The sequence below is a fragment of the Gorilla gorilla genome, chromosome 19, assembly GCF_029281585.2.
Source record: "Gorilla gorilla gorilla isolate KB3781 chromosome 19, NHGRI_mGorGor1-v2.1_pri, whole genome shotgun sequence".
Classification (NCBI taxonomy): Eukaryota; Metazoa; Chordata; class Mammalia; order Primates; family Hominidae; genus Gorilla; species Gorilla gorilla.
Window position 1 is genome coordinate 36,750,372 of NC_073243.2, and position 27,766 is coordinate 36,778,137.

General features: G+C 41.9%; 2 protein-coding genes across 2 annotated transcripts; both read right to left on the reverse strand.

Moving 5' to 3' along the window:
• Positions 1 to 16,984: 16,984 nt before the first annotated feature.
• On the reverse strand, positions 16,985 to 17,681 carry LOC109023795 (large ribosomal subunit protein eL39-like). Its single transcript, XM_055366996.2, has 2 exons — positions 17,662 to 17,681; positions 16,985 to 17,210 (listed from the first exon to the last, which is right to left on the reverse strand). Exons 1-2 carry the CDS (start codon positions 17,679 to 17,681, stop codon positions 16,985 to 16,987), a joined length of 246 nt encoding a protein of 81 aa, XP_055222971.1.
• Positions 17,682 to 19,504: 1,823 nt separating this feature from the next.
• Positions 19,505 to 22,285, reverse strand: LOC101135886 (zinc finger protein 765-like). The gene is made up of 2 exons (XM_063700443.1): positions 22,116 to 22,285; positions 19,505 to 19,568 (listed from the first exon to the last, which is right to left on the reverse strand). Exons 1-2 carry the CDS (start codon positions 22,283 to 22,285, stop codon positions 19,505 to 19,507), a joined length of 234 nt encoding a protein of 77 aa, XP_063556513.1.
• Positions 22,286 to 27,766: the final 5,481 nt, after the last annotated feature.

A 27,766-nucleotide genomic window follows, 5' to 3' on the forward strand; every position in this document is an offset into this window, starting at 1 on the left:
ATGGAGTGATATATTATAGTGAAGTTTAGTTCTTACCACACGCCAGGTACTGAGTACTTTACTCACATTAGCTCACTTAATCCTAACGATGGACCCTATGAGGTAGGTGCTATTATCATCTGCATTTTACAGATAAAGAAATGGAGACAGAAAGAAGTGAAGTAAATTCTCACAGCTAAATGGTAGCAAGCCTAATGGGACTGGAACTCAGGTAGTCTTACTGCGGAATCTTAGCCAACACTGTGCTGTGCTGCTTTGTACCCCTGCTCCAGCCAACGACTGGGCAGCCACCCTCAGAGGCCAACACCACTGCTCCATGTATCATCCAGCAAGTGCAGAGAACTGCAAGGCCAGCATCCATCATCCCCTTTCTGCAACCTGAGGGCATGACTTGAGCCCAGCCCCCAGTAGCAGTTTGGCTTAAGTAGAATTTACATTATCCTCCCGGAATGCTGCTGTTCAACATAGCAAATGCACCCACCTGTTCTGCCTGCTGCTTAGCAGTCATGGCCTTCATAGGGTCACTTTCAGAGTCGAGATGTGTTTGGGGAGGATGGCGGCACACTCCAAGCTGCAAGAACTATTATGACTTCAGAGGCTGGATGAGTTTTGTTTTTTATCAGGGGCAAGGACTTCATGGGTGACTTCTTCCTGCTTCCTCCTGTTTGCAGTGTTTTATGGTCCTGCCTGAGAGACAGGAGTACTAGGCAGGATTCTATTTCTGGTGTAGCTGTTCAGTTACTGAGTGATGACAGAGAGAGTCATTTGACCTCAGCAATGATCCTTTTGCAGAGTAGAGGCATCATAAGACCAGAGAGTTTTCAGAGCATTCAGAAGCTCTTGCAGGCAAGATGCTCTGTGTGCAATTTAGCTGACAGCCTACTCTTCTCTCTCGGGAACCAGATTTCACCTTGGTGGGGGCTAGGAGCACCCAAAATTCCTAGTTCTGTGTTCTCATATCACAGTGATAAGTAAGTGGTAGAAACAGCAATGGGGTTATTACTAAAATGTCTTTGAAGCTTGTCAGCCCAGCTTTGGATAAACAGCTGACATTAATCCAAGAATAGACTTTCATCAAGAAGCAGGAGAGGAGAAAGGTTGTCTTGGAGGGAGTGGGGATTTTATTATTATATGACTAAAATCATCAGTGAAACAGAAAAAGTTTACATCCCCTACATGCAAAGCTTTGCAACACCACAGGGACTCAATCAATATTTATTGAATAAATGTCATTTTCACTCTAAGACCAAGGGAGAGGCTCCTGTAAACATCTAGGTTCTGTCCAGTTTAGGATTTCCCCTGATCTTTCAAACTCTCTAACCCATTCAAGTACCAAATAGAGATTTGACCAGAATTGGAACACAGCAGCAAATCTTAGGCCCTTTTCGTAGAGTGCTCCCGAGGAAGGACCTCAGGATGGGTAAACGTAGGAGAGAGAGGGAAGAAGGAAAAGAAAGACTCTAAAAGGTTTGAAAGGAGCCATTTACACTTAGGATGTGCTCCTCTCTCTAGACTCAGATTCACTTGAATGTTTTTGATGCAAGGGAAAGAAATAACTGAATGCTTCTGCAATTCCAGATTACTCCTTGAAATTGGAGGTGTGGTGAAGACTGAGACTCTGTGCCCCTACCCAGAGAGAAGTTAAGGAGAACAGATAGATTTGCGGCTTAAAAGGCAGCTGCCCTGGGCTCCCCTGTAGCACACTACTAGTTAATAGAAAGAAGATATAGGTGAAAAGCCCTGAATATAAGGTCTATATTGCCATGACTTGTTCTTTAGATGTTTAAATCATGTCTGATCTCTCCAGGTGGATCCATACCCTATTCTTTGAAATTCCATGTAGCACTAACAACACATTTGGGCATTTTTGGAGCCTCATTTTCCCAGTCTGTGCTCTCAAGTGATGAGGAAAAATTATGAAGACAATACCTTTGCATTTGCCTTTTCTTTTTTTGATGAATGACTTTAAAAGACCAAACTTGAGTTCACCTACAGTGCAGTGATGAATTTTACATTTACGTGTGTGAACTTTGCCATCTTGTTCTCACATTGGCTCAGGCACGCAGATCTCTCAGTACGTCCACCAAACGACTCTCTTGGGTAGCATGATAGCTGACACATGGCTAGCATTTAGTAGGGGACTCTGAGCAGAATCCTAGGTCATCAATTAGTAATGATTGGCAGGGCTGATATTTGGCTACAGCTAATGGCCCTGAGGTCTCCAGGACTCAATGACTCATTCTCACCCTGACCTTTGCACTCTAGCAAATGTGTTTTTGTGTTCAGTGGCAGTATTTCTTCAAGTCATCCAGAACAGTACATTATACTCATGCTCTGCTCATTTTATGCATACTTTTTTTATTGATAAATAATATTTGTACATATTTATGGGGCATATATATTTTGAACATGCATATGATGTGTAATGATCAAATCAGGGTATTAGGGTATCCATCACCTCAAACATTTATTATTTCTTTGTATTGGGAACATTTCAACTCTTCTCTTCTAGCTATTTAGAAATATACAGTACACTGTTGTTAGCTATAGACACCCTGTGCATTTTAATAGCAGACTGGGTTATGTTCCAAACCACAGGCTGTCTTCTCTCCTCCATATCATTGTAGTTTTTGCTGTGATTTAATTACATAGCAAAACTTAATCTCAGTTGAATTCACTAAGAATCTCTGACTCCAGGCTTGGCCCAGGGAGATGGTCCATCCAACCCCTCAAGCCTAAGGTAGTTTTTAGTCAGGGTTACAAGGAAACCCAGTCAAAAGAGGCATAGTCTTTCAGCTGCTACTGGAACGGGGAGTGAAGTGTCAGAAGCATCCTGGAAGGAGTACACTCTTTTCTCAAGAGGACATGTGATGAGTCTTTAAAGTATTAATGTTGTACCCTGCAGGTCAATGCGTCAAACCACTTCCATTAGCTGGGCGTGTAAGTTTGGCATCAGAGCATAAGGTTTTGATTGAATGCAATGATTTTTCCCTCTCTTATTTCCCTTTGGACCGGTCAGTATTATCACCTGGTGGTGGAATCCTTTCTCCACTTCCTCTTTGTTCTGCTCTCCAAGGGCTCAGTGTATAAGGTTTCAATCTGCTATTGTGATATGCATGCATTTTTTAACCTCAACTCAAGTATGGAGTGCACTGATATACCAGAGCGCCCTCCCCGACCACTGCCTGCCCACACACTTGAAACAAGTTTCAAAACTACACTCTGATAGTTCTCATTTTATGTCTCCACCTCCTCCTCCTCTTTTGTTGAATTTTCAATACCAGTCAAGACAACAGTATTAGTTTTGTGACTTACAAATAGATCACCTCTCATGGCTGGTATCTACCCCCACTCCTTCTCTGTGATGTTTTCATCATCTTCTAGGTCTTACTCTTTCTTGTGCAAATTTTTGGATTTATCAATTACTCTGAAATAATTTGGAATTGTCAAATATTTATATATATATATATATCTGTAAAAATTCCTCAAAGGATTTCTCAAAATATCACAATATTTGATATCCTCTCTGCCACTTCATTTCTTTTCTCTGCCTCAAAGCCCCATATAGAAAACATTCTGAAAATATAATCACCAAAATGCAAATTCTATCCTTTCTGGAAAGTGGAATTGCAAGTAATTTTTTAAAGTGTATATTTTCTAATACCTACATATTTTTGTATAAAAATAATATGTTTTAAAATGACCATCACTATATTTAATTAAGAGGTATTAGAGCTCAGAGCATGATACCCCAAAATTTGGTACTTTGGCATACTGGGTACTTTGGACTGAAGGAGGATGGAAAGGCCTCAGAAGTTAAGGTGTTAAAATATGATATTCTGGCATGTTAACTGTTTAAGTTAAAAACACCTGAAAAACAGCAGATGCCAGAAGATCACTTTGACCTTCATGCTGTTTCTTAAGAGCAGAAGATGAAATTCCAGTATGGAAGACACTCTCCCTGTACTAGGAGGAAAGACAGCATCCTTATCTTCAAGGATGAAAAGTTAAAACCAAGAGAATACTGTAGACTTTGATAGAATAACTCTTATCTTTTAAAGCCTCTCCACACAAGTTAGTTGCTTCTTCACAACTTATAATTCCTTGTCCAATTCAGTATATAAGTAATTCACTCTAACTGCTTCTTTGGGTCTTCATTTATGTATGAGGGCTCCCCTGCCATGTAAAACTTGTATTAAATAAATTTGTATGTTTTTCACCTGTTAATCTTTATTATGTTAATTTAATTCTCAGACCCAGCCAAGACCCTAAGAGGGTGGAAGTGGAATTTTTCCATCCCTAGAAGAGCAAAAATTCCCTCTGACCTTCTCCCATCTTCCTTCACTTTCCCTCATTTCTCTCCTGAAGTAAGCCATAGAAAGTAGAACTCCTCTCCCTCAAAGCAAGAAATATTACTGTCTGACCTTCTCCCTTCTCCCCTAAAGGCTGCCAAATGACAGGTGTTTTGCCCTCGACCCCCAAAGGAAGAAATGTTACAGATTGGCCAGGAAGAATCTGCACAAACAGGTCTTAGTGGGTTCCCTCTCAGTTCGTTCTCATTCAATCGTCACATTTCTGCATGCTTGTCCATTCTCCGTCAAAGAAAAACATAAAACTACACAGTTTTCCTTGGATCTTTGGGTCTTCATTTCAAAAAGCTCCCATGTCACATAAAACTTTGTTAAGCAAATGTGCTGTGCTTCTCTCTTGCTCACCTGCCTTTTTTTGTAGGAGTATCTGCCATGACCCTGGTGATGGGTAGTACCTTTTCAACCCTACAGAGGCTGCTAGAGCTTGTAAAAATGCTGGGAAATATTTTCTCAGAGTCCTACTAATGTTTTAGTTTCTTCTCCTAAGTTATTCTCATTCTTTGGGAAAGATACTTAACTTTTTCTATGGTTTGTTACTGTGGGTTTATAATTACCTTTATCTTTTCCTTTTCCAAAAAATAAAACGAGTGTGATTTAATTAATGAAGTTTTTCTTATTAAATATTCTCAAAGTGAGTGAACTAGATATGGATTAGTGTTTACAAATGAATTCACAAGCAAAGGAAGTTTACAGATAGAACTCAGTTATCTGCCTTTGAAAGACATCACTGTTGTGTTTTTTTTTTCTTTTACCATCCTTTTCTTCTCTCACGGCTATCTTTCCATTCCCTTAAGGTGTGTATACACACATATGTAATCAGTTTGTTAGTGTCAATCATCAAGAATCAATTCATCAACTGGCCAACATGTGATAGGAAACTGTTGCTCATAGTTCTTATATTTAGGTAACAAATTATGTCTGTCTTCCCTGAGGGATTCATAATTCAGCAAAGTTGTCAAGCCTCAAAGGCATACATTGAGTTTGTGTTTATTCTTTGTCATATCTAGACTAATTGGCTGATTTTTAGTTGTATATTGGCAGTAAAATTTTTTATTAAGTATAATCTATATGGACTTTGTGTTCCACTTAACTGTTACCCATTTCAATTTTTAGATAACAGTTGGTTATTGTATGTACATTTCTTTATTATTCTGTCAAAATAAAGGCATCAGCCGGGTGCGGTGGCTCACGCCTGTAATCCCAGCACTTTGGGAGGCCGAGGCGGGCAGATCCCTTGAGGCCAGGAGTTCGAGACCAGCCTGGCCAAAATGTTGAAACCCCATCTCTCCTAAAAATAAAAAAATAAGAAAATTAGCCGGGCAAGGTGGCACATGCCTGTAATCCCAGCTGCTCAGTAGGCTGAGGCATGAGAATTGCTTCAACCCGGGAGGTGGAGTTTGCAGTGAGCCGAGATCGCGCCACTGCCCTCTAGCCTGTGTGACAGAGCGAGACTCTGTCTCTAAATAAATAAATAAATAAAGGCATGGACTACAACCTGTGGATTATTACTAGATCAAGTTAATTTTTCAACCTTCAAATATATCCTCTTTATATAATTTGTGACCTTGCCTTGAAGATTTCCTAAGGGAGGAAGTATGTGGACCTAAGAAAGGAATAGGTAAAGGCACAGAGTGGTACTTTTCATTGTGTGCCAAGTCTTCCTTCACTCACTCCCTTGTAATGCTGAGCACTCTATTGTTACCTTGTAAGCATTTGAAGCTCTCCATACTCACGTCCTGGTGTAGAAGGCAGTTAATTGAGCCTGCAGAGAGCCAGTCAGTGAAAATTATCTTATGCTTCACCTTTGCCAACCGCTGAATTTATTGGTTGAAATGTTGAATGAAATTTAGTAATAGAAGCAGAATGTGAATGAATATCTCCCCCAACAGAATTTTTTTAATAAGCAGATCTCTCCACTTATTAGAACCCCTACCCCAAAGCTCCCTCCAGTGCGACTCCTTTCTGTGACTGGGCGCTCAGCACCATCGTGCTGTTTCCTGTGCTTCACCTCTGTATTCTTGTCTAATTCTGAAGCTTTCAGGGCTGCCTCCCTTTTCCTGCATGTTTAACTGTTCCATTTCTATTCTCTCAGAGTTAAACGTATGTGAACGTGATCTTGAGATCTGAGTTGACCACACACTTAAGAGCCAAGAGTGTGATATGGCAGCTATAGAAGTTCTGAAGAAGTATACCATGCTTGGCCGGGCACGGTGGCTCACGCCTGTAATCCCAGCACTTTGGGAGGCCAAGGCGGGTGGATCACCTGAGGTCGAGAGTTCAAGACCAGCCTGACCAACATGGAGAAACCCCATCTCTACTAAAAATACAAAAATTAGCCCAGCATGGTGGTACATACCTGTAATCCCAGCTACTCAGGAGGCTGAGGCAGGAGAATCGCTTGAACCCAGGAGGTGGAGGTTGCAGTGAGCTGCGATGGTGCCATTGCACTCCAGCCTGGGCAACAAGAGTGAAACTCCATCTCCAAAAAAAAAAAAGAATACCATGCTTGGGTCATATGGCTGCCCTCGCTGTGCACAAATTACTAATGCTAAATGGCCCACCTCCCAACTAAATTATTACTTTGGAGGAGGCCTGACAATCAAAGTTGGCTTGTATGAGGCAAGTACATGTGCCCAAAATAATCAAGAAAAGGGTTATAGTGACTGGCAAATTCTGAAGGGTTCTTTTCTGTTCATTTCCTAATTCCTCCATATCATTCCACATCTTGAATCTTCACACCTTTTCAGCCTTTCCACACATGCACTAGATCCCTTCTCACCCCTCTTACTCAAGACCTCACACTAGAAATTCTCCCTTCTCTCTCCTGTATTATCAATTTTTTCCTCTTGACTGAACAATTTTCACCAATATAAAAACAGGCTGTCATATGTCCCATATTCTAAAACCCTCTCTTGATCTCACTACTCCCTCCAAACATTGCCCTAATTTTCTCCTCCTTACAAGCGAGTTCCTTAGAATATATATATATATATTTCAATTCTAAGAGTGATAAATAAAAGAATAATAATAATATATACACTGTTTCCAAATTCTTTAGAACCCACTTCAGTCAGGTTTCGCCCCCACTATCTCACTGAAGCTACTTTTTTCAAGGTCTCCAACGATCTCTCTACATTCTTAATCCGATGGTTATTTCACAGTTTTCACTTTACATACCCCATCACCAGCATTTAACACAGTTGATCACTTGAAATAATTGCTTCTTTTAGCTGTTTTTCTTCCTATCTTCTTCTCAATCTCTTTTGCTAATTTCTTCTTATCTCTCTTGGTGTCTAAAGGTTGGAGAGTCCAGGGTTCAGACCTTGGTCCTCTCTTATCTATGTCCACTCCCTCCCTTGGTAATGTCAGCTGCACTCACTGCTTTAAATTTAATTTTTCAGCTATAAGTGAATGGTCCTTAACATTTATATTTCCAGCCCAGAACTCTACTTTGAACTCCAGACCTTTGTGTCTATTGCCTACGTATCTCAAATTTACCACAGCTGCATGAGCTTCTAATAGCCCTCTGAACCAGCTGCTCCTGCAGTCTTCTCTTTCTTAGCTAGTGGCAACACCATACCTCCCACTGCATAGGCCAACCACCTTGGTGTCATTCTGATGTTTTTCTTCTCCCACACCTTGGATTGGGTCTACCAGCAAATACCATCAATTCTACCTTCAAAATATACGTCCTAAATATGATTATCCCCACCGCCATGCCCTCCCTAATCCAAGTCTTCATCATTTCTTGCCTGGATTACTGCATCATTTTTAAGTTAATTTTTTTATTTGTATAAATGTAATGGGTACAAGTGTAATTTTGCTACATGAATATATTGCATAGTGGTGAAGTCTGGGCTTTTAGTGTACATCATGCCCATTAATGTACATCATACCCATTAACTAATTCCTCATCATCCACCCCGCTCCCAGCCCTCCACTCTTCCAAGTCTCCAGTGTCTATCATTTCATACTTTATGTCCATGTGTACACATTATTTAGCTCCCACTTGTGAGAACATGCAACATTTGTCTTTGTCTGACTTGTTTCACTTAAGAAAATGGTCTTCAGTTCCATCCATATTACAACAAAATATATTATTTCATTCTTTTTAAATAGCTGAATAGTATTCCACTGGGTATAGATAACACATTTTCTTTATCCAATCATCTGTCGATGGACACTTAGGTTGCTTCTATATCTTTGGTATTGTGAGTAGTGCTGCAATAAACATATGAGTGCAGGTATCTTTTTGATAGAATGATTTCTTTTCTTTTGTGTAGATACCAGTAGTGGGATTGCTGGATTGAATAGTTCTATTTTTAGTTCTTTGAGAATTTTCCGTATTGTTTTTCATAGAGGTTGTAATAATTTGCATTTCTACCAACAGTGTGTAAGTGTTCCCTTTTCTCCCCATCCTCACCAACATATGTTGTTTTTGTCTTTATTAATAGACATTCTGACTGGTGCAACATGGTATCTCATTGTGGTTTTAATTTGCATGTCTCTAATTATATGAGTGATATTGAGCATTTTTTCATATGTTATTAACCATTTGTATATCTTCTTTTGAAAAATGTCTTTTCATGTCCTTTGTCCACTTTTTAATAAGGCTATTTGTTTTGTTGTCGTTGAGTTGAGTACCTTGTAAATTCTGGACATTCGTCCTTTGTTGGATGCATAGTTTGAAAATATTTTATCTCATTCTGCAGGTTGTATGTTCATTCTGTTGGCTATTTCTTTTGCTGTGCACAAGTTTTTTGTTTAAGTCCCATTTGTCTATTTTTGTTTTTGTTGCTTGTGCTTTTGAAATCTTAGTCATGAATTCTTTGCCTAGATCAATGCCCAGAAGAATTTTCCCTAGGTTTTCTTCTAGTATTTTTATAGTTTTAGGTCTTACATGAGCCTTTGAGCCATTTGGAATTGACTTTTTTATATAGCGAGAGATAGGGATCTCATTTCATTCTTCTGTATATGGCTATCCAATTTTCCCAACACCATTTTTTGAAAACATTGCGCTTTCCCAAGGGTATTCTTTCATCAAACTTTGTCAAAGATCACTTGGCTTTAGATATATGGCTTTATTTCTTAGTTCTAGTTTGTTCCATTGATCTATGTGTCTATTTTTATACCAGTACCATGCTGGTTTGGTTACTGTAGCCTTGCAATATAACTTGAGGTCAGGTAAAGTGAGCCTCCAGCTTTGTTCTTTTTACTTAGGATTGCTCTGGCTATTTGGGCTCTTTTTTTTTTTATTATTCATTATGAATCAGGATTTTTTTAATTTTATGAAAAATGACAGTATTTTGATTGGAATTACATTGAATCTATAGATTGCTTTGGGCAGTATACTCATTTTAATGATATTAATTCTTCCAATCCATGAACATGGGAGGTTTTTCCATTTGTTTGTGTCATCTAAAATTTCTTTCCTCAGTGATTTTTGGGTTTTTTTTTTAGAGGTATTTCACCTCCTTGGTTAAATACATTCCTAGGGTGGTTTTTTTTTTGCTGTTGTTGTTTGTTTTGTTTGTTTTGTTTTGTTTTAGCTATTGTAAAAGGCATTGCCTTCTTGATTTGGTTAACAGCTTGATCATTACTGGTATATAGAAATGCTACTGATTTTTGCAGGTTGATTTTTTATCATAAAACTTTACTGAATTTATTTATAAAATCTAAGAGTTTTTTGGTGGAGTCTTTGGGGTTTTCTAGAAATAAGATCATATCATCAATGAACAGGAATAATTTGACTTCCTCTTTTCTAACTTGTATGACTTTTATTTTTTTCTCTTGCCCAATTTCTCTGGCTTTGAGTAGTATGTTGAATATAGGAATGGTGAAAGTAGGCATTATTTTCTTGTTCCAGCTCTTAGAGGGAACACATTCAACTTTTTCCCATTCAGTATGATGTTGGCTGTGGGTTTGTCATACACAGCCTTTATTATTTTGAGGTATGTTCCTTCTATGCTTAGTTTGAAGGCTTTCATCATGAAGGAATTTCAGTAAACGCTTTTTCTGCATCTATTGAGATGATCATGTGTGGTTTTTGTCCTTCTCTTTATGTGATGAGTCACATTTATTGATGTGCATATGTTGAAACAACCTTGCCTCCCTAGTATAAAACCACTTGATCATGGTATATTATCTTTTTGATGTGCTGTTGGATTTGGTTTGCTAGTATTTTGTTGGGGATTTTTGCATCTATATTTACCAGAGATATTGGTCTTTAGTTTTTTTGTTTTTTTTCTCTTGTGACCTTGTCTAGTTCTGGTATTTGAGTGGTACTGGCCTCGTAGAATGAGTTAGGAAAAATTTCCTCTTAGATTTTTTTAAAACCAAAAGCAAGCAGAGGCTGGGCACAGTGGCTCACGCCTGTAATCCCAGCACTTTGGGAGGCTGAGGCAGGCGGATCAAGAGGTCAGAAGTTCGAGACCAGCCTGACCAACATGGTGAAACTCCGTCTCTACTAAATTACAAAAATTAGCTGGGAGTGGTGGCATGCGCCTGTAATCCCTGCTACTCAGGAGGCTAAGGCAGGAGAATTGCTTGAACCTGGGAGACAGAGGTTGCAGTGAGCACTCCAGCCTGGGTGACAGAGCGAGACTCAGTCAAAAAAAAAAAAAAAAAAACACCAAAAGCAAGCAGGAATAGCTATACTTACATCACATAAAACAGACTTTAGCTGGGCGCGATGGCTCACTCCTGTAATCCCAGCACTTTGGGAGGCTGAGGCAGGTGGATCACGAGGTCAGGAGATCGAGACCATCCTGGCTAACACAGTAAAACCCCATCTCTAATAAAAGTACAAAAAAAATTAGCCGGGCATGGTGGCGGGCGCCTGTAGTCCCAGCTACTCGGGAGGCTGAGGCAAAAGAATGGTGTGAACCCAGGAGGTGGAACTTGCAGTGAGCTGAGATCGCACCACTGCACTCTAGCCTGGGCGACAGAGCGAGACTCCATCTAAAAAAAAAAACAAAAAACAAAAAACAGACTTTAGGGCCAGGCGTGGTGGCTCACACTTGTAATCCCAGCACTTTGGGAGGCCGAAGCAAGTGGATCACTTGAGGTCAGGAGTTCAAGACCAGCCTGGCCAGCCTGGTGAAAACCTGTCTCTATTAAACATATAAAAATTAGCTGGGCATGGTGGCAGGCACCTGTAATCCCAGCTCCTCGGGAAGCTGAGGCAGGAGAATCACCTAAACCTAGAAGGCGGAGGTTGCAGTGAGCCAAGATTGCACCACTACACTCCAGCCTGGGTGACGGAGCAAGACTCTATCTCAAAACACAACAAAACAACACACACACACACACACACACACACACACTTTAAATCAAAAACAATTTAATAAAAACACACAAAGAAGATCATTATATAATGATAGAGGAATGAATTCAGCAAGAGGATATAACAATCCTAAATATATATGCACCCAACACCAAAGCACCCAGGGTCATAACACAAATATTAGCAGACCCACAGAAAGAGATAGACAGCAATACAGTAGTGGGGGACTTCAATACCACAGTCATAGCACTAGACAGGTCATCGAGACTGAAAAATAACAAAAAAAAAAGGACTTAATTGTTCTTTTGACCAAATGGACTTAGAATGTTATAGACTAATCTGCACACCAACTGTAGAATATATGTTCTTATCAGCACGTGGAACATTCTCCAAGACAGACCATATTTTAGACCACAAAACAAGTCTCAACAAATTTTTAAAAATCAAAATCGTATCAAGTATCTTCTCAAACTACAGCAGAATAAAACTAGAAATCAATAACAAGAGGAATTTTTGAAACTATACAAATACATGGAAATTAAACAACATGTTCCTGAACGATCACTGGGTCAATGAATAAATTAAGACGTAAATTTAAAACTTTTTTGAAATGAATTATAACAGAAACTCAACATACCAAAACCTCTGGGGTACAGCAAAAACAATGCTAAGAGGGAATTTTATAGCATTAAATGTCTACATCAAAAAAATAGATCAAAAATTAACAACTTCATGTTGCATCTCAAGGAACCAGAAAAACAAGAACAAACCAAACCCAAATTTGCCAGTAGAAAAGAAATCACAAAGATCAGAGCCGAAGTAAATGAAATAGAGGCACTAGTGTTATTCCCCGATGACTGTGAGTCTATCTCAGCATTTGCTTATTGGAAGACCCAAACTGACACCAAGTTAGTCTGTAGATTAAATGATACATCTGGCAGAGTGCCCACCCAATAATTAAATTTTGTATAAGTTCATCTTGCCATCTTCCTAGAGACAAAATAATAGAAATGCAAATAATCCCAAACAGTGAATGATCTGAGACACTACCTAGATTTAGGTCTCGGGTCCTGACTGTACACATTAACATAGGATTAGTTAGCTTTTTCTAAGTGTGCCAGCACATCAGAGGTGCTCAGGGAATACGTTGTAAGGGACATAGATTTCTAACCCTGTCAGTAAAATGGAAATGCCAAACTGTCACTTTATCTCCTTCTGGTAATTTGATTGACTAATTCGATGTTAGATTCTGGTATCTTGACAAGCTTAGCGTTAGCCAGTTACTGGGATGATTTCCAATGCTTAAGACAGTAATGCCTTATTTCTGCTTTAGCAGTAATGTGACCAGTGCATAAACACTCATTAAGGGGTAATGCAGCATTTAATTAATGAGGGGAACTTTCCCCTGAGAGTGCATAGAGGAGATAGCCTAGAGCACAGAGGAGTGTAAGAATCTAGAAGTGACCTGACACTCTGCGCCAAAGCCGCATGGGGTTTATTGGACCCCAGCTCATCCCGGCTCCCTGCAGTGTTGGCAAATTGAAGCCCTCTGGAAGGCATCTTTGGTTTAACCAGCTCAAACTGTTTTGCTCTTTCTGATCTCCACAGAGGATGAGAGGAGCAGGCAGAAATCAGTTGAATTTGTTTTGTGGTAAGAGTTTCTACCAGGAAATGACTGCTCTGGGTTTCCACCGGCTTCAGCAGGAGGGTTAATTAAATCATTATCCTGCTGGCTGCCATTTAGTCAGTGGACACCTTTAATCCACAAGGCAGTTTCTAAAGTGTTCAGCTGAAAACAAAGATGCTCTTTACCCCACTCTCTAATGGGGCCCCAACCAGGGTCATTAACTGTCAACCAACAGATACCGGGTCAGCTTCAGAGGAACTTACATTAGCTGTGCCATTTCCTCTGGAGCTTGACTGGGAGTCATTGACTTTTTTCACCTCATTTCCCGTAGCACTGAAGCAGTTCCGTTGGTAATAGCTGACTCAGGAAACCCGGGGAGCTGCCTAGTGGTGATAGCCATGCCTTGTTTTCCAGAAGCACAAGCCACAAATGGACATATGCCATCTACTAGTTGTACTATTGCTGATTTGTATTTATTACATCTCAGAGTAAGTAACAGGCTATGCAGAGCCCCCTAGTGTTTGACTCCACAGAAATGGTATTGATCTGTCAAAGTTTCTTTACTTATCAGTATAAAACAGTATTGTGTAAGCTCTTTGCTCCAAAAGGCCATTATGAAAAGAGGCAATAACAACATGGTACGCCAGACGTGATATGCCGATGCCTCTTGCTTTGTGAGAAAAGACTAGATGGCGAGGTCCCTAGTAGACACAAAGGTTCTGGCCAGGATTTTTAATGGCCAGTTGTATAAATAATTAAGTGAGGAAGAGTAGAGAGTATCTTAGTGTATTCATTTCCTGCTGCCATTGTAACAAATTACCACAAATTTAGTGCCTTAAAGCAATACAAATTAACATACAGTTCTAGAAGTCAGAAATCTGACTGGGTCTCACCGGACTAAAAGGTGTCAGCACGGCTGTGTTGCTTCTAGGGGTCTAGGGGACATCTGTTTCCTTGCCTTTTCCAGCTTCTAGAGGCTTCCTGCATTCCTTGGCTTATGACCCCCAGTCAGCAATCCTCTGCGGCTGTAGTCACATCTTCTCTGACTCTCCTGCCTCCTTCCTTCCCTCCTAAGGACCCTTGTGATAATATTGGGCCCACCAGATAATCCAAAATAATCTCCTCCAATGCAAATCTCTTAATTTAATCACATCTGCAAAGTCCCTTTTGCCATGTAAGGAACCACATTCCCAGGTCCCAGGGAAAAAGACATGGATAGCTGTGGAAAGCCATCATTCTGCCTACCACACCTATTAAAGTAATTGCTGTTCTTCCCTCTCAACATTCGAGTTCTTTCAAGTTCCTTTTGCCATGGGAAGACAAAATAGCAATGTAGATATGGTCCCTCAGAGACACAGAATCTCATCTTCCATTGTCAAATGCAGTTTCAATGACTCAGGCAACAGCCATTTTAAAGGACCATAAAAGATAATGGCACCTCCTGGCTGAACAGATGGCCTCTTAGCACAGTTCCGAGTTAGATGTGATAACAGTTTCATGGCTGGGAAGCAAGTGGGGCAAGAGATGGGACTGTTGGAAGGGTAAGATGGTCTCTGAATTGAATCCTCTGCCTTAATGTCCCCTGAGTTTCTGGGTTATCTGGAAAACCCTCCTAGGAGAAGTCAAGGAGCCTCAAAAAGCAAGAACACCCTCTTCTTTAACTGCCCTCTCCACCCTGAAAAGTTGAGATGTGACAGAATGAAAAGAGCACCAGCTTTGGAGTCAGACAGAAAGGCGTTCCAATCTCTGTGTTACCTGCAGCATGTTTCTTAATCTCTCTGGGCTTATTTTCCTCACCTGTAAAATGAAAATAATATCTACCTCTTAGGTATCTGATATTTATATCAGAAACAATGTATGTAAAGTTCAGAGGATGCTGTTGGGCTTCTGGTAGGTGCTGAAAAATAGTAAGTACTATTATTATAGTAGTAGTCGTCGTCATTGTTGAGGATCTGTTGTTACAACAGGAAGTAGAGATTGGAGTCAAAAGTCTGCCAGGAAAATTTTAACTGGTTGATATTTCTCACATTAGTACCACCACTAGACATTTGACCAAAGCAGGTGAGAAAACTTGAGGGCAAGGATGATAAACAAAAATGATTCTCTCTCTCTACACTTCCACCCCCGATTTCCTGTGCTCTCCCTATCCAAACACTCCTCTGGAAGAAGTCTTGATGGTACCTTCTTAGGCTGTAAGGAAAAGAATTGAACACAGTAATATCCTTAGCCTTGAAGATGTTCAGATTTACCCAGTGGGAAACAATTTCATTCTTCAAATTATTTGCTGAATTAATCTAATTTTATTCCCTTCCATCAAATTTTCAGGTTGGAAGAGGTCCCATCTGCTCTTCCACTGTTGAGAACTAACTGATATAGAATCATATTGGTGGAGCTCAAAATGTCACTGGCAATGCCGATGGGAGGTCGTGACTTTAGATCTACAGCCACACGGGCTTACCTTCAACCCAGCCCACTCAGTTCCTGGCATAGCTGGACAAGTCAAAGACTCCCCTAAAGAGTGGGCCCTTTCGTCTGGCAAAAAAAAAAAAAAATAGATTAGAGTAGAATGTCTGCCTCTTGAGGATTAACCTGCTCCAAAATAAGCCCAAGGAAGCTAACTGACCATACTTAATTCCTTCCACTAAATTTACCAACCGGAAACTCCCCTTCCTCCCAAGGGCAAGAATGTGTGGAGGTGATGGGATAGGCTAGGAAAGTTATGGTAGCAGAAATTCCTTTCTCTCTATCAAAACCTGAGTCCAGGATCACTCACAATGGGGGAAGCCAGCTGCCATGTCATGAGACTCTCAAGAAACCCTATGGAAATGTCCTTGTAGTAAGGAATTGCAGCCTCCTGCTAACAACCAGCACTAGCTTGCCAGTCATATGTGTGAGCCACTTTGGAAACAGATCCTAGTCCCAGCCAAGCCTTCAAATGCCAGAGCCTATTGTGAGGGATGGGGTTTGTCAGGCAGATCAGATCTGCATTTGACAAGCAGCAAATCAATGAAGTAGATAACTGCACAGCTGAAAGTGGAGGGAGAAGATACAATTGATGTGTTGGGCAGCAAAAAAGGAGGCATCTATTAAAAAAAGAGTACTTGCTCGCCAGGCATGGTGGCGCATGCCTGTAATCCCACCTGCTTGGGAGGCTGAGGCAGGAGAATCACTTGAACCCAGGAGGTAGAGATTGCGGTGAGCTGAGATCGTGCCATTGCACTCCAGCCTGGGCAACAAGAACGAAACTCCGTCTCAAAAAAAAAAAAAAAAAGTACCTGCTACTTGAACCCAGAACTGTGTTCTACAGACAAAGACACATTCTCAGTTAGAAAACTACAATTTCGTTCCAGGATACGCTAACAAGTAGAGTTTAGTTTTCTTTATTCTTTCATTTTCTTTAATTTATATGTCTGTGTACAAGTACACTGCTTTTGTTCTTGGGTTTATTAAATTATTTTTACTGAATGGCCAGTGGTATGTTTTGATTGGCATCAAATGGAGATGGGGTGGGGAGAAACTGTTTTTGTTAAAATGCTCCTTTTCTCCATTAATGGCATGGCAATTTAACTTTAATTTTTTTTAATGAAAAGTCTCACATATTTATTACTGAACCCAGGCAACCAATGCATTCATAACAGATTCAGAGAGAAAAAATGTATGCCCAATAAAACATGTCCAACTCTCCAGATAATGGTGACATTTTCAGCTTGATATGGTAATGTGATTGTGACGCTCGGACAACATAAATATGCGTGCCATCTCATGTGCAATTACTAATAGACCCAGCTTAGTTCTTCTCCAATGTCTCCTTTTGGAGTTGTACCTGATTTTATTACCAGTTTTCATCTGAATCCACTGGGGAATGGAACGATTTTGCTTTTGTTTCTTGGCCATGAATCGCTTAATTCTGAACGTCTTGTGAGAAGATCTGGTGAGAAGCACAGTCAAGTACACACCACGATGGCGGAGAAAAAAAGAGAAGGGGCTTGACACTTTTTTTTTTCTTTTGAGACAAAGTTTTGCCTTGTTGCCCAGGCTAGGGTGCAATGGCGCCATCTCGGTTCACTGCAACCTGCGCCTCCTGGGTTCAAGCAATTCTCTGGCCTCAGACTTCCATAGAGCTGGGATTACAGGTGCCCGCCACCAAACCCAGCTAATTTTTGTATTTTTGGTAAAGACGAGATTTCACCATGTTAACCAGCCTGTTCTCAAACTCCTGACTATTGTTTCTGCTATTAGCTGTCAGTCCTCTTCATTGTGGTACGAACAAGATTATTTTGTGTGTGTGTGAAACTGATGGGGATGGTCTGCCTGCCGCTCCGTGCATCACTTTCGACACTGTCTTGTCCCAACTCAAAATGAGTTCTTCATTTACAAACTGTTGATTTCTTTTGGGCATCGTCTCCATAACCTTTTCATAAAACATCAATGATTTCTTTATTCCTCTACCCAAACTTTACCATAAGTATTCTTTTTTTGAGACAGTATCTTGCTCCATCACCCATACTGGAGTGCAGTGGCATGATCACAGCTCACTGCAGTCTCGACCTCCCAGGCTCAAGCCATCCTCCCACTGCAGACTCCATAATAGCTGGCCCTACAGGCATGTGCCACCATGCCAAGCTAATTTTTGTATTCTTTGTAGAGAAAGGGGTTTCACCATGTTGCCCAGGCTGGTCTTGAATACTTGGGCTCATGTGGCCCACCTGCCTCCGCCTCTGAAAGTGCTGGGATGCCAGGCACGGTGGCTCACGCCTATAATCCCAGCACTTTGGGAGGCTGCGGGGGGCGGATCACGAGGTCAGGAGATCAAGACCATCCTGGCTAACACGGTGAAACCCCATCTCTACTAAAAATACAAAAAATTAGCTGGGCGTAGTGGCGGACGCCTGCAGTCCCAGCTACTCAGGAGGCTGAGGCAGGAGAATGGCGTGAACCCGGGAGGTGGAGCTTGCAGTGAGCCGAGATTGCATCACTGCACTCCAGCCTGGGCGACAGAGCCAGACTCCATCTCAAAAAAAAAAAAAAAAAGAAAAAAGAAAAGAAAGTGGTGGGATTACAGGCCTGAGCTACTGCATCTGATCTCATTGTAAATTTGACGTTTCCTCTTGTTTCAATTTTAGCAGAATTTATATTGCTTTGATAGAGTCTCTTTTCAAACTCATGTCTTATCCTTCTGAGTGCCTCAAACTAGAGCCTGTTCAGACATGTTATAGAGCCTGTTCAGACATGTTATAAAAGATTTGTACCAGTTTATTTTGGTGCAAAAAGGGTGGAATTCATGCACAACTTTCTCATAATACGTATTTTTCCATGAGCTTCTTGAAGACCCCTTGTACTAGAAAACAGTATTCAAAAGGATATATAAAAGGATTGTAGATATGCAAGTGCCACTTACTTTTGGGATGCAAGGATGATTCAACATATTCAAGCAAATCAATGTGATATACCACTTGAAGAGAATGAAAGATGAAAACACATCATCTCAATAGATGGAGAAAAAGCATTTCACAAAATTCAACTTACAGTCATCATAGAAATCCTAAACAAAATAGATAGAGAAGGAAATTTACCTCAACAATAGAAATAACCAAACAGGGAAAATGGAATGCTTTTCCTGTAGGATCTCATATGATGCAACAATGCTTTCACCCTTTCTATTCAATAAGTACTGGCTGTCCTAGCTAGAGTAATTAAATAGCAAAAGAAATAAAACTTATCCAAATCAGAAAGAAAGAAGTAAAATTATATTTGTTTGTAGATGACATGATATTCTGTGTAGAAAATCACAGTCAGTCAAAATACTACTGGAACTAATAAACACATTCAGTGTGTTTGCAGAATAAATTATCAGCACCAAAAATTAGTTGAATTTCCATACATTAACAATAAACAATTTTAAACAAAAATTTAAAAACACTTCCATTTGCTAGAGAACTTAAAGAAATACTTAGGCATAAACGTAAAAAGCTGAGAATTTCCTACCTTGAAATCTATAAACATTGATCAAAATGATTAAAAACATATATAGAGATACAACCCATATTGATGGTTCGGAAAAATTAATATTGTTAAGTGATTATATAACCCAATGTGATTTAGATTCAACACAATACCCATAAAAATCCCTATCAGTTTTTGTTAAAGAAACAAAAGACAGACTGGGAAAAGTGGCTCACGTCTGCTAGCCAGGCTGGTCTCAAAGTCCTGACCTCAAGTGATCTACCCACCTTGGCCTCCCAAACTGCTGGGATTACAGGCGTGAGCCACTGCGCCTGGCCCAATTCTCTTAACATAAACACTTTAATGTCAATTAATGCTTGAACTCAATGTTTTAAGTCAACTCAAACTCAAGTCAATGCCGAATTGACTCTAATGTCAATTAATCCTTGATGGTTTGCTCTACTCATTGCATTTGGAACTATTACCTCAAAAATGAATTCTCTGATATTCTGCAAGGAGTGACCTCAGACTGAAGACCTTGCCACACATACGACATTTGTAAGATTTCTGTCCATTATGGATTGTCTGATATCCAATGTGGTGTGAACGTGAAGTAAAGGTTTTGCCACAATCATCACATTTGTAAGGTTTCTCTCCTGTATGAGATCACCAATGAACTGCAAGGTATGAACATTGTCTGAAAAATCTGCCACATTTATTACACTTGTAAGACCTCTCTTCATTATGGATTCTCCAGTGTTTTGCAATGGTTGTAGCATTACTGAAGACTTTGCGACAATCATTAGTAAAGTTTCTCTGTACTGTGGATTGCTTGATGGTGAGAAAGTGTTGACTGCCCACTAAAGGCTTTGTCACACTTATTACACTTGTACAGTTCCTCTCCAGTGTGAATTCCAGTACGTTGTGCCAGGTGTGAATCACACACAAAATCCTTGTCACAAACCTTACATTTCTATGGTTCCTCTCCAGTATGAACTCTCCTGTGTATTTCAAGGGGTGATTTGAAATTGAAAACTTTGTCACATTCTTCACATTTGTAAGGTTTCTCTCCAGTATGAAGTCTATGATGACAGGCAAGGCTTGATTGTTGCCAAAAACCTTGCCACATTCATTACATTTGCAAGATTTCTCTCCAGTACAAAGTCTATGATGACATTCAAGGTTTGATTTTCGATTAAAAACGTTGCCACGTTCATTACACTTGTAAGATTGCTCTCCAGTATGAAGTCTACAATGACATGCAAGGTTTGATTTGTGATTAATCAAAGATTTCATTATTCCTCTACCCAAACTTTACCATAAGTATTCTTTTTTTGAGACAGTATCTTGCTCCGTCACCCATACTGGAGTGCAGCGGCATGATCACAGCTCACTGCAGCCTCAACCTCCCAGGCTCAAGCCATCCTCCCACTGCAGACTCCACAATGGCTGGCCCTGCATGCATGTGCCACCGTGCCCAGCTAATTTTGTGATTAAAAACCTTGCCACATTCATTACACTTGTAACATTTCTCTCCAGTATGAATGGCCTTATGCATTACAAGAGATGAATTTTGAACGAAGGTCTTGTCATACTTATTACACTTGTAAGGTTCTTCTCCAGTGTGAATTACAGTATGTTGTGCCAAGTGTGAATCACATCCAATAAGCCTTGTCACAAACCTTACATTTGTATGGTTTCTCTCCAGTATGAATTCTCCTATGTCTTCCAAGATGTGATTTGTGAATGAAAACTTTGTCACATTCTTCACATTTGTAAGGTTTCTCTCCAGTATGAAGTCTATGATGATGTGCAAGGTTTGATTGTTGATTAAAAACCTTGCCACATTCATTACACTTGTAAGGTTTCTCTCCAGTATGAATTGCCTTGTGAACTAAGAGGGCTGAATTGTGACCGAAGGTCTTGCCACACTCATTACACTTGTAAGGTTTCTCACCAGTGTGACATCTATGGCATGCAAGGTATCGCTTCTGATTAAAGACCTTGCCACATACATCATATTTATATTGTTTCTCTCCTAAATGGATTTTCTGATTTTTTTTAAGAGTGAGCTACAATTGGCCGAGTGCGGTGGCTCACACCTGCAATCCCAGCACTTTGGGAGGCCAAGGCAGGCAGATCACAAGGTCAGGAGATCAAGACCATCCTGGCTAACACGGTGAAATCCTGTCTCTACTAAAATACAAAAAATTAGCCGGGCATGGTGGCGGGGCGCCTATAGTCCCACCTACTCGGGAGGCTGAGGCAGGAGAATGGCACGAACCTGGGAGGCAGAGCTTGCAGTGAGCCAAGATCGCACCACTGCACTCCAGCCTGGGTGACAGAGCGAGACTCTGTCTCAAAAAAAAAAAAAAGAGTTAGCTACAATTAAAGGCTTTGCCACTCTCATTACATTGGAAAGATTTTTCTCTCGTGTACTTCCTGTTTTTGTGTGAGTAATGAAGAATGGGGGGAATTATTCCCATACTTATTAGAAATATGGGTTTGGGGCCTACAAGAAATTCTTTGGGATGCTGAAACTGAGAAAGCATCATTGATAGACTTCTCAACTTGATTACCAATTTTCCTTTCAGGCTGAAATGTGTGCATTTCAGTCAGATGCGAATGAAAGCTTGATCCAAGCTGATCTTTAATAGGCTTGTTTCCAGCATACCTTTGATCATATTGGTCTGTACTACCCATCAACTTTTTTATTTCTGTCATGGGTGCTTCATGGCCATTTCTTTCATCTTCTTGCCACTGAAACACAAAGTCATGAATATCTTTCTCAATTTCCTGGAAGCAAAAATCTCCAATGTGATGACTTGCAAGTCTTTACAATGTGCCTATGTGGAACACTTCTGTATTGCCTTGCCCTGTTGATGACAACTTCTTCATCATGCATTTGGAAGAGATATCCGGGGAGATCAGGTTCCTATAATTCTCCAACATCACGTCTCTGTATAAAGTCCTCTGGGCGGGGTTCAGGCATTTCCACTTCTCCTGAGATAATTCTATGGCCACATCCCTGAATGTCAGTAGACCCTGAGGAAGAGCCATCCCTGACCCCTTTGCTTTCCTCTTCCTCTTCCAGGTTTCTTCCTCGTGTACCAAGAGTCTTTAGAAGTCAATCCACCGCGGTCTGATCTTCACTCCACGGGATCCACTTCCTGATCCAATTTAATTTTAATCTTTACATGCTTTATGTTTTTAATGAAGAAAGTGAGGATTTTTTTTTTTTTTTTGAGACAGAGTCTCACTCTGTTGCCCAGGCTGGAGTGCCGTGGTGTGATCTCTACTCACTGCAACCTCCACCGTAAGCTATTCTTGTGCCTCAGCCTCTCGAGTAGCTGAGACTACAGGCATGTGCCATCATGCCCAGCTAATTTTTGCGTTTTTAGTAGAGAGATGGGGTTTTGCCATGTTGGCCAGGCTGGTCTTGAACTCCTGACCTCAAGCGACCTTCCCGCCTTGGCCTCCCAAAGTGCTGGGATTATAGGCGTGAGCCACCGCACCCAGACTGAAAGTGAGGAATTTAGAATAAGCTCTGACTCCTGTAGGACCTTAGTACCTTAAATCCTAAAGATGAAAACTCAAAGAGTAGAAATAATAATAATAAATTATACTGATTCTTGTGATTTGGGTTTTTGTGTGTCAGTTGTTTGGGCAGTTAACCCATCATCTTCAAGAAAACTGATAGCAAATGTCCATATAATGTTGAAGGTCTAAACCCTGAAACAAACAAAAAACAAACAGCAATGACAATGAACCTGGCATCAAGAAAGATGCTGGGCTTAGTGAGATGGCTCATGTCTGTAATCCCAGCACTTTGGGAGACCAAGACAGGAGGATTGCTTGAGCCTAGGAGTTTGAGATCAGCCTGTGCTACATGGCAAAATCCCAAATCTAAAAAAAAAAAAAAAAAAAAAAATTAGCCTGTTGTGGTAGCATGCACCTGTAGTCCCAGCTACTGGGGAGGCTGAGGTGGGAGGATCGTATGAGCCCAGGAGTTCAAGGCTGCGGTGAGCCATGATTGCACCACAGCACTCTAACCTGGGAGACAGAGCTAGACCCTATCAAGAAAGAAGGGAAGAGGAAGAGGAAGAGGAGAGGAGAGGAGAGGAGAGAAGAGAAGAGAAAGAAAAAGAAAAAGGAAGGGAGGGAGAAAGGGAGGGAGGGAGGAAGGGAAGGAAGGAAGGAAAAAGGAAGAAGGAAAGGAGGAAGGGAAGGAAAGAAAGAAAAGGAAGAGGAGGAGAAGGGGAAGAAGGAGAAAAAGAAGCCACAACTCTGAAGGCCTCCTAACATTATAACTGAAGGGACCGTTTGTGAACCAGAGAAATAGGCAAAGACAAAACATAATATCCAGAAAGGAAAGAAAACAAACAAGAGAAAAATATAGTTAAGAAAAATAGCTCCTGATTGTATGCTACATGCTAAACAAATGTTCCTAACATCATCTTTGGAAAACGATCTGACTTTGAGCCAGCCACAAAGTGCCACTGTTGGTTAGTAAGAACGTCATCCATTAGCTCAGATGGGAGGATGAGGTACTAAAGCTTTGATAGCTGCAGATGGAGTTTATATATTACCATATCACCAACATACCAACAATGCTGTCAAGCAAACAAGGGTGATTAGACTGGAAAACATCAACAAATGGCTTAAATACATTATCTCATCTTCCACATGTTTCTACCAAAGAAGGAAGACAATTGCTATAGAACCAATAATAACAACCAATATGGGATGTCACAAGTCTATCTTTCAAAACTTGGAAAAGTTTTGTTGCTTCATATAGAAGCATGCTCTAGCTTCTTTAGCAAAAGCTACACTCTATTTCATCTAATTCCTCCAGAATTTGTATGCACGGCAAAGCAACTTGGGTACTGTGGTTCAGGAAGATGCCATCACATTTTGTTTATGAATTCTCAAGCCTCACAATGTTAGGAATGACAGTCGGAGAGGTAATTTCCATGAGTTAGACCTTCCAGTGCGCAAACCATTTCAGTGGATGCGAGTGCAGTGTTTATCTGCCTTTTCTCATAAAGTCATATAAATGTAAATTTCATGGTTTCCTGTATTTCCCTGCATCAAGTCAAGTAGTGCATATTAACTACTTGATGAGTTCCTCCCTTCACCAGAGGAAAAAACAAAACGCTTGCTCATTTCGCTAGTGGATCCTGGATCACACAGAGGATATTTTTCTATTCAGGCCTACAGTCTGGGGCTGCCCAGAGCAGCTCTGATCACATGTAGGTCTTCATAAAAACAAATGCAGCCACTCTCAGGTCTGTTTGAGCTAGCAGTCTGAAGAGACTTCAGACCTCCCAGAGCACCTCTGTTAATTAAGAGGATGGGTTTCAGCACCTCACTTGGTTACCCAAGGGAGAAGGAATGTTGGAGGAGAAATCCCTTCTAGGACAGGAATCTCCTCCTGGACACACGATGGTAGTGTACACACACACACCCTCAGGAGACGAGACACTTGGGCCCTCCTGACTCTTTCAGGCGGTGCAGGGTTCTAGCCTCCTGGAGGGCCCCACCTTTCCCACAACCCCATGCCCCCTCTTCTGAGGGAGTAGGCGAAAGAGAACAATTTCCTCTCCGTCCCTTTCTCTGTCTCTCTCTCTCTCCTCCTCCTCTTTTTTTTTCTCTCTCTCTATACACACACACACACACACACACACACACACACACCAGGTTGTGAATTAAGACACTGATGGCCTCCTCCAGGCTATACGCATTTTGAGGCTCTGTAAAAACTGGCTAAGAGGAGACCCAATAGAAATGAATCCAGAGATGTGCCAGTGGGAAATCAATTGACCTGCAAGTAATAAGTTACAATTTACTTACATGTTCACACTGCTGAGCATGGAAAGTGAAGTATCTGGGATAATGAATGCCCCCTATCCTGTCCATATAATTCTGTACCAACACTGGTATCATTTCAGCAATACTCAGTGTTGGATTTTTGTTCATGATGGTTTTCATCCCCAGTAATATGCACAGCTCTTATTTTATCTTAGAGCTTCAAAAGAAAACATATTGAGACAAGCTTCTTCATGGCTGGTCATCTAACATGCTCTCCTTTATTTCTAAGGGAACAAAATACATATTTTCTCCAATGCAACTGAAATTTCAACTCCTGCTATTTTCTTTTAGGGCTTTGGGGAGTCAGTGTTAGTCAAGTACTAATGATAGTCAAAAGAGCTAGAATTTGTTATATAATTTTCCATTTACAGAAATGCAAATGATATTTAAAATAAGAATAATTTCAGAACTAGTACATTGCTTTGTTGAAATAATCTGTTCAAAACCTCATAGTTCAGACAAAAAAATTGCTCTCCCTCTCCCTCTCCCTCTGCCTCTCCCTCTCCCCACGGTCTCCCTCTCCCTCTCTTTCCATGGTCTCCCTCTGATGCCGAACCGAAGCTAGACTGTACTGCTGCCATCTCGGCTCACTGCAACCTCCCTGCCTGATTCTCCTGCCTCAGCCTGCCGGGTGCCTGCGATTGCAGGCGCGCGCCGCCACGCCTGACTGGTTTTCGTATTATTTTGGTGGAGACGGGGTTTCGCTGTGTTGGCCGGGCTGGTCTCCAGCTCCTGACCGCGAGTGATCCGCCAGCCTCGGCCTCCCGAGGTGCCGGGATTGCAGACGGAGTCTGGTTCACTCAGTGCTCAATGGTGCCCAGGCTGGAGTGCAGTGGCGTGATCTCGGCTTGCTACAACCTCCACCTCCCAGCCACCTGCCTTGGCCTCCCAAAGTGCCGAGAATGCAGCCTCTGCCCGGCCGCCACCCCGTCTGGGAAGTGAGGAGCGTCTCTGCCTGGCCGCCCATCCTCTGGGACGTGAGGAGCCCCTCTGCCTGGCTGCCCAGTCTGGAAAGTGAGGAGCATCTCTGCCCGGCCGCCATCCCATCTAGGAAGTGAGGAGCGCCTCTTCCCGGCCGCCATCCCATCTAGGAAGTGAGGAGTGTCTCTGCCCGGCCGCCCATCATCTGAGATGTGGGTAGCGCCTCTGCCCCGCCGCCCCGTCAGGGATGTGAGGAGCGCCTCTGCCCGGTCGCGACCCCATCTGGGAGGTGAGAAGCGTCTCTGCCCGGCCGCCCCGTCTGAGAAGTGAGGAGACCCTCCGCCTGGCAACCACCCCATCTGAGAAGTGAGGAGCCCCTCCGCCCGGCAGCCGCCCGGTCTGAGAAGTGAGGAGACCCTCCGACCGGCAACCACCCCGTCTGGGAAGTGAGGAGTGTCTCCGCCCGGCAGCCACCCCGTCCGGGAGGGAGGTGGGAGTCAGCCCCCTCCAGGCCAGCTGCCCCGTCCGGGAGGGAGGTGGGGGGGTCAGCCCCCCGCCCGGCCAGCCACCCCGTCCGGGAGGTGAGGGGCGCCTCTGCCCAGCCGCCCCTACTGGGAAGTGAGGAGCCGCTCTGCCCGGCCAGCCGCCCCGTCTGGGAGGGAGGTGGGGGGGTCAGCCCCCCGCCCGGCCAGCCGCCCCGGCCGGGAGGGAGGTAGGGGGTCAGCCCCCCACCCGGCCAGCCACCCCGTCCGGGAGGTGAGGGGCGCCTCTGCCCGGCCGCCCCTACTGGGAAGTGAGGAGCTCCTCTGCCCAGCCGCCACCCCGTCTGGGAGGTGTACCCAACAGCTCATTGAGAACGGGCCATGATGACAATGGCGGTTTTGTGGAATAGAAAGGGGGGAAAGGTGGGGAAAAGATTGAGAAATCGGATGGTTGCCGTGTCTGTATAGAAAGAAGAAGACATGGGAAACTTTTCATTTTGTTCTGTACTAAGAAAAATTCTTCGGCCTTGGGATCCTGTTGATCTGTGACCTTACCCCCAACCCTGTGCTCTCTGAAACATGTGCTGTGTCCACTCAGGGTTAAATGAATTAAGGGCGGTGCAAGATGTGCTTTGTTAAACAGATGCTTGAAGGCAGCATTCTCGTTAAGAGTCATCACCACTCCCTAATCTCAAGTACCCAGGGACACAAACACTGCGGAAGGCCCCAGGGTCCTCTGCCTAGGAAAACCAGAGACCTTTGTTCACTTGTTTATCTGCTGACCTTCCCTCCACTATTGTCCTATGACCCTGCCAAATCCCCCTCTGTGAGAAACACCCAAGAATGATCAATAAAAAAAAAAATAATAATAATAAAATAAATAATAAATAAATAAATAAAAAACCTCATAGTTCAAATCATATACAAATGCAAATTTACTGGCATATATGAGTATCTAACATGAAATTTTTTAAATGTTGAAACCTTCAGATTCCAGAGAGATAAAATATTTTGTAAAATGCTCAACCTCTTGGAATTGTCTTCAGTCAGGTCTGTGGTTCACATATATAAACTCACTCAGTTGGGATGGCATAGATATTATTGTCTTGTTTGGCCCAGACAATATGATCCCAATGTACTTTGAGGGTCTTTAGGGCTTGTCCCCAGAATATTGCTTTTAAGACCTTATTTCAGTTGGCTAACGACTAAAAAATAGAATTTGTGGAACAGCTTCTTGTCAAAATCACATCAATTGCTCCTTAATTTT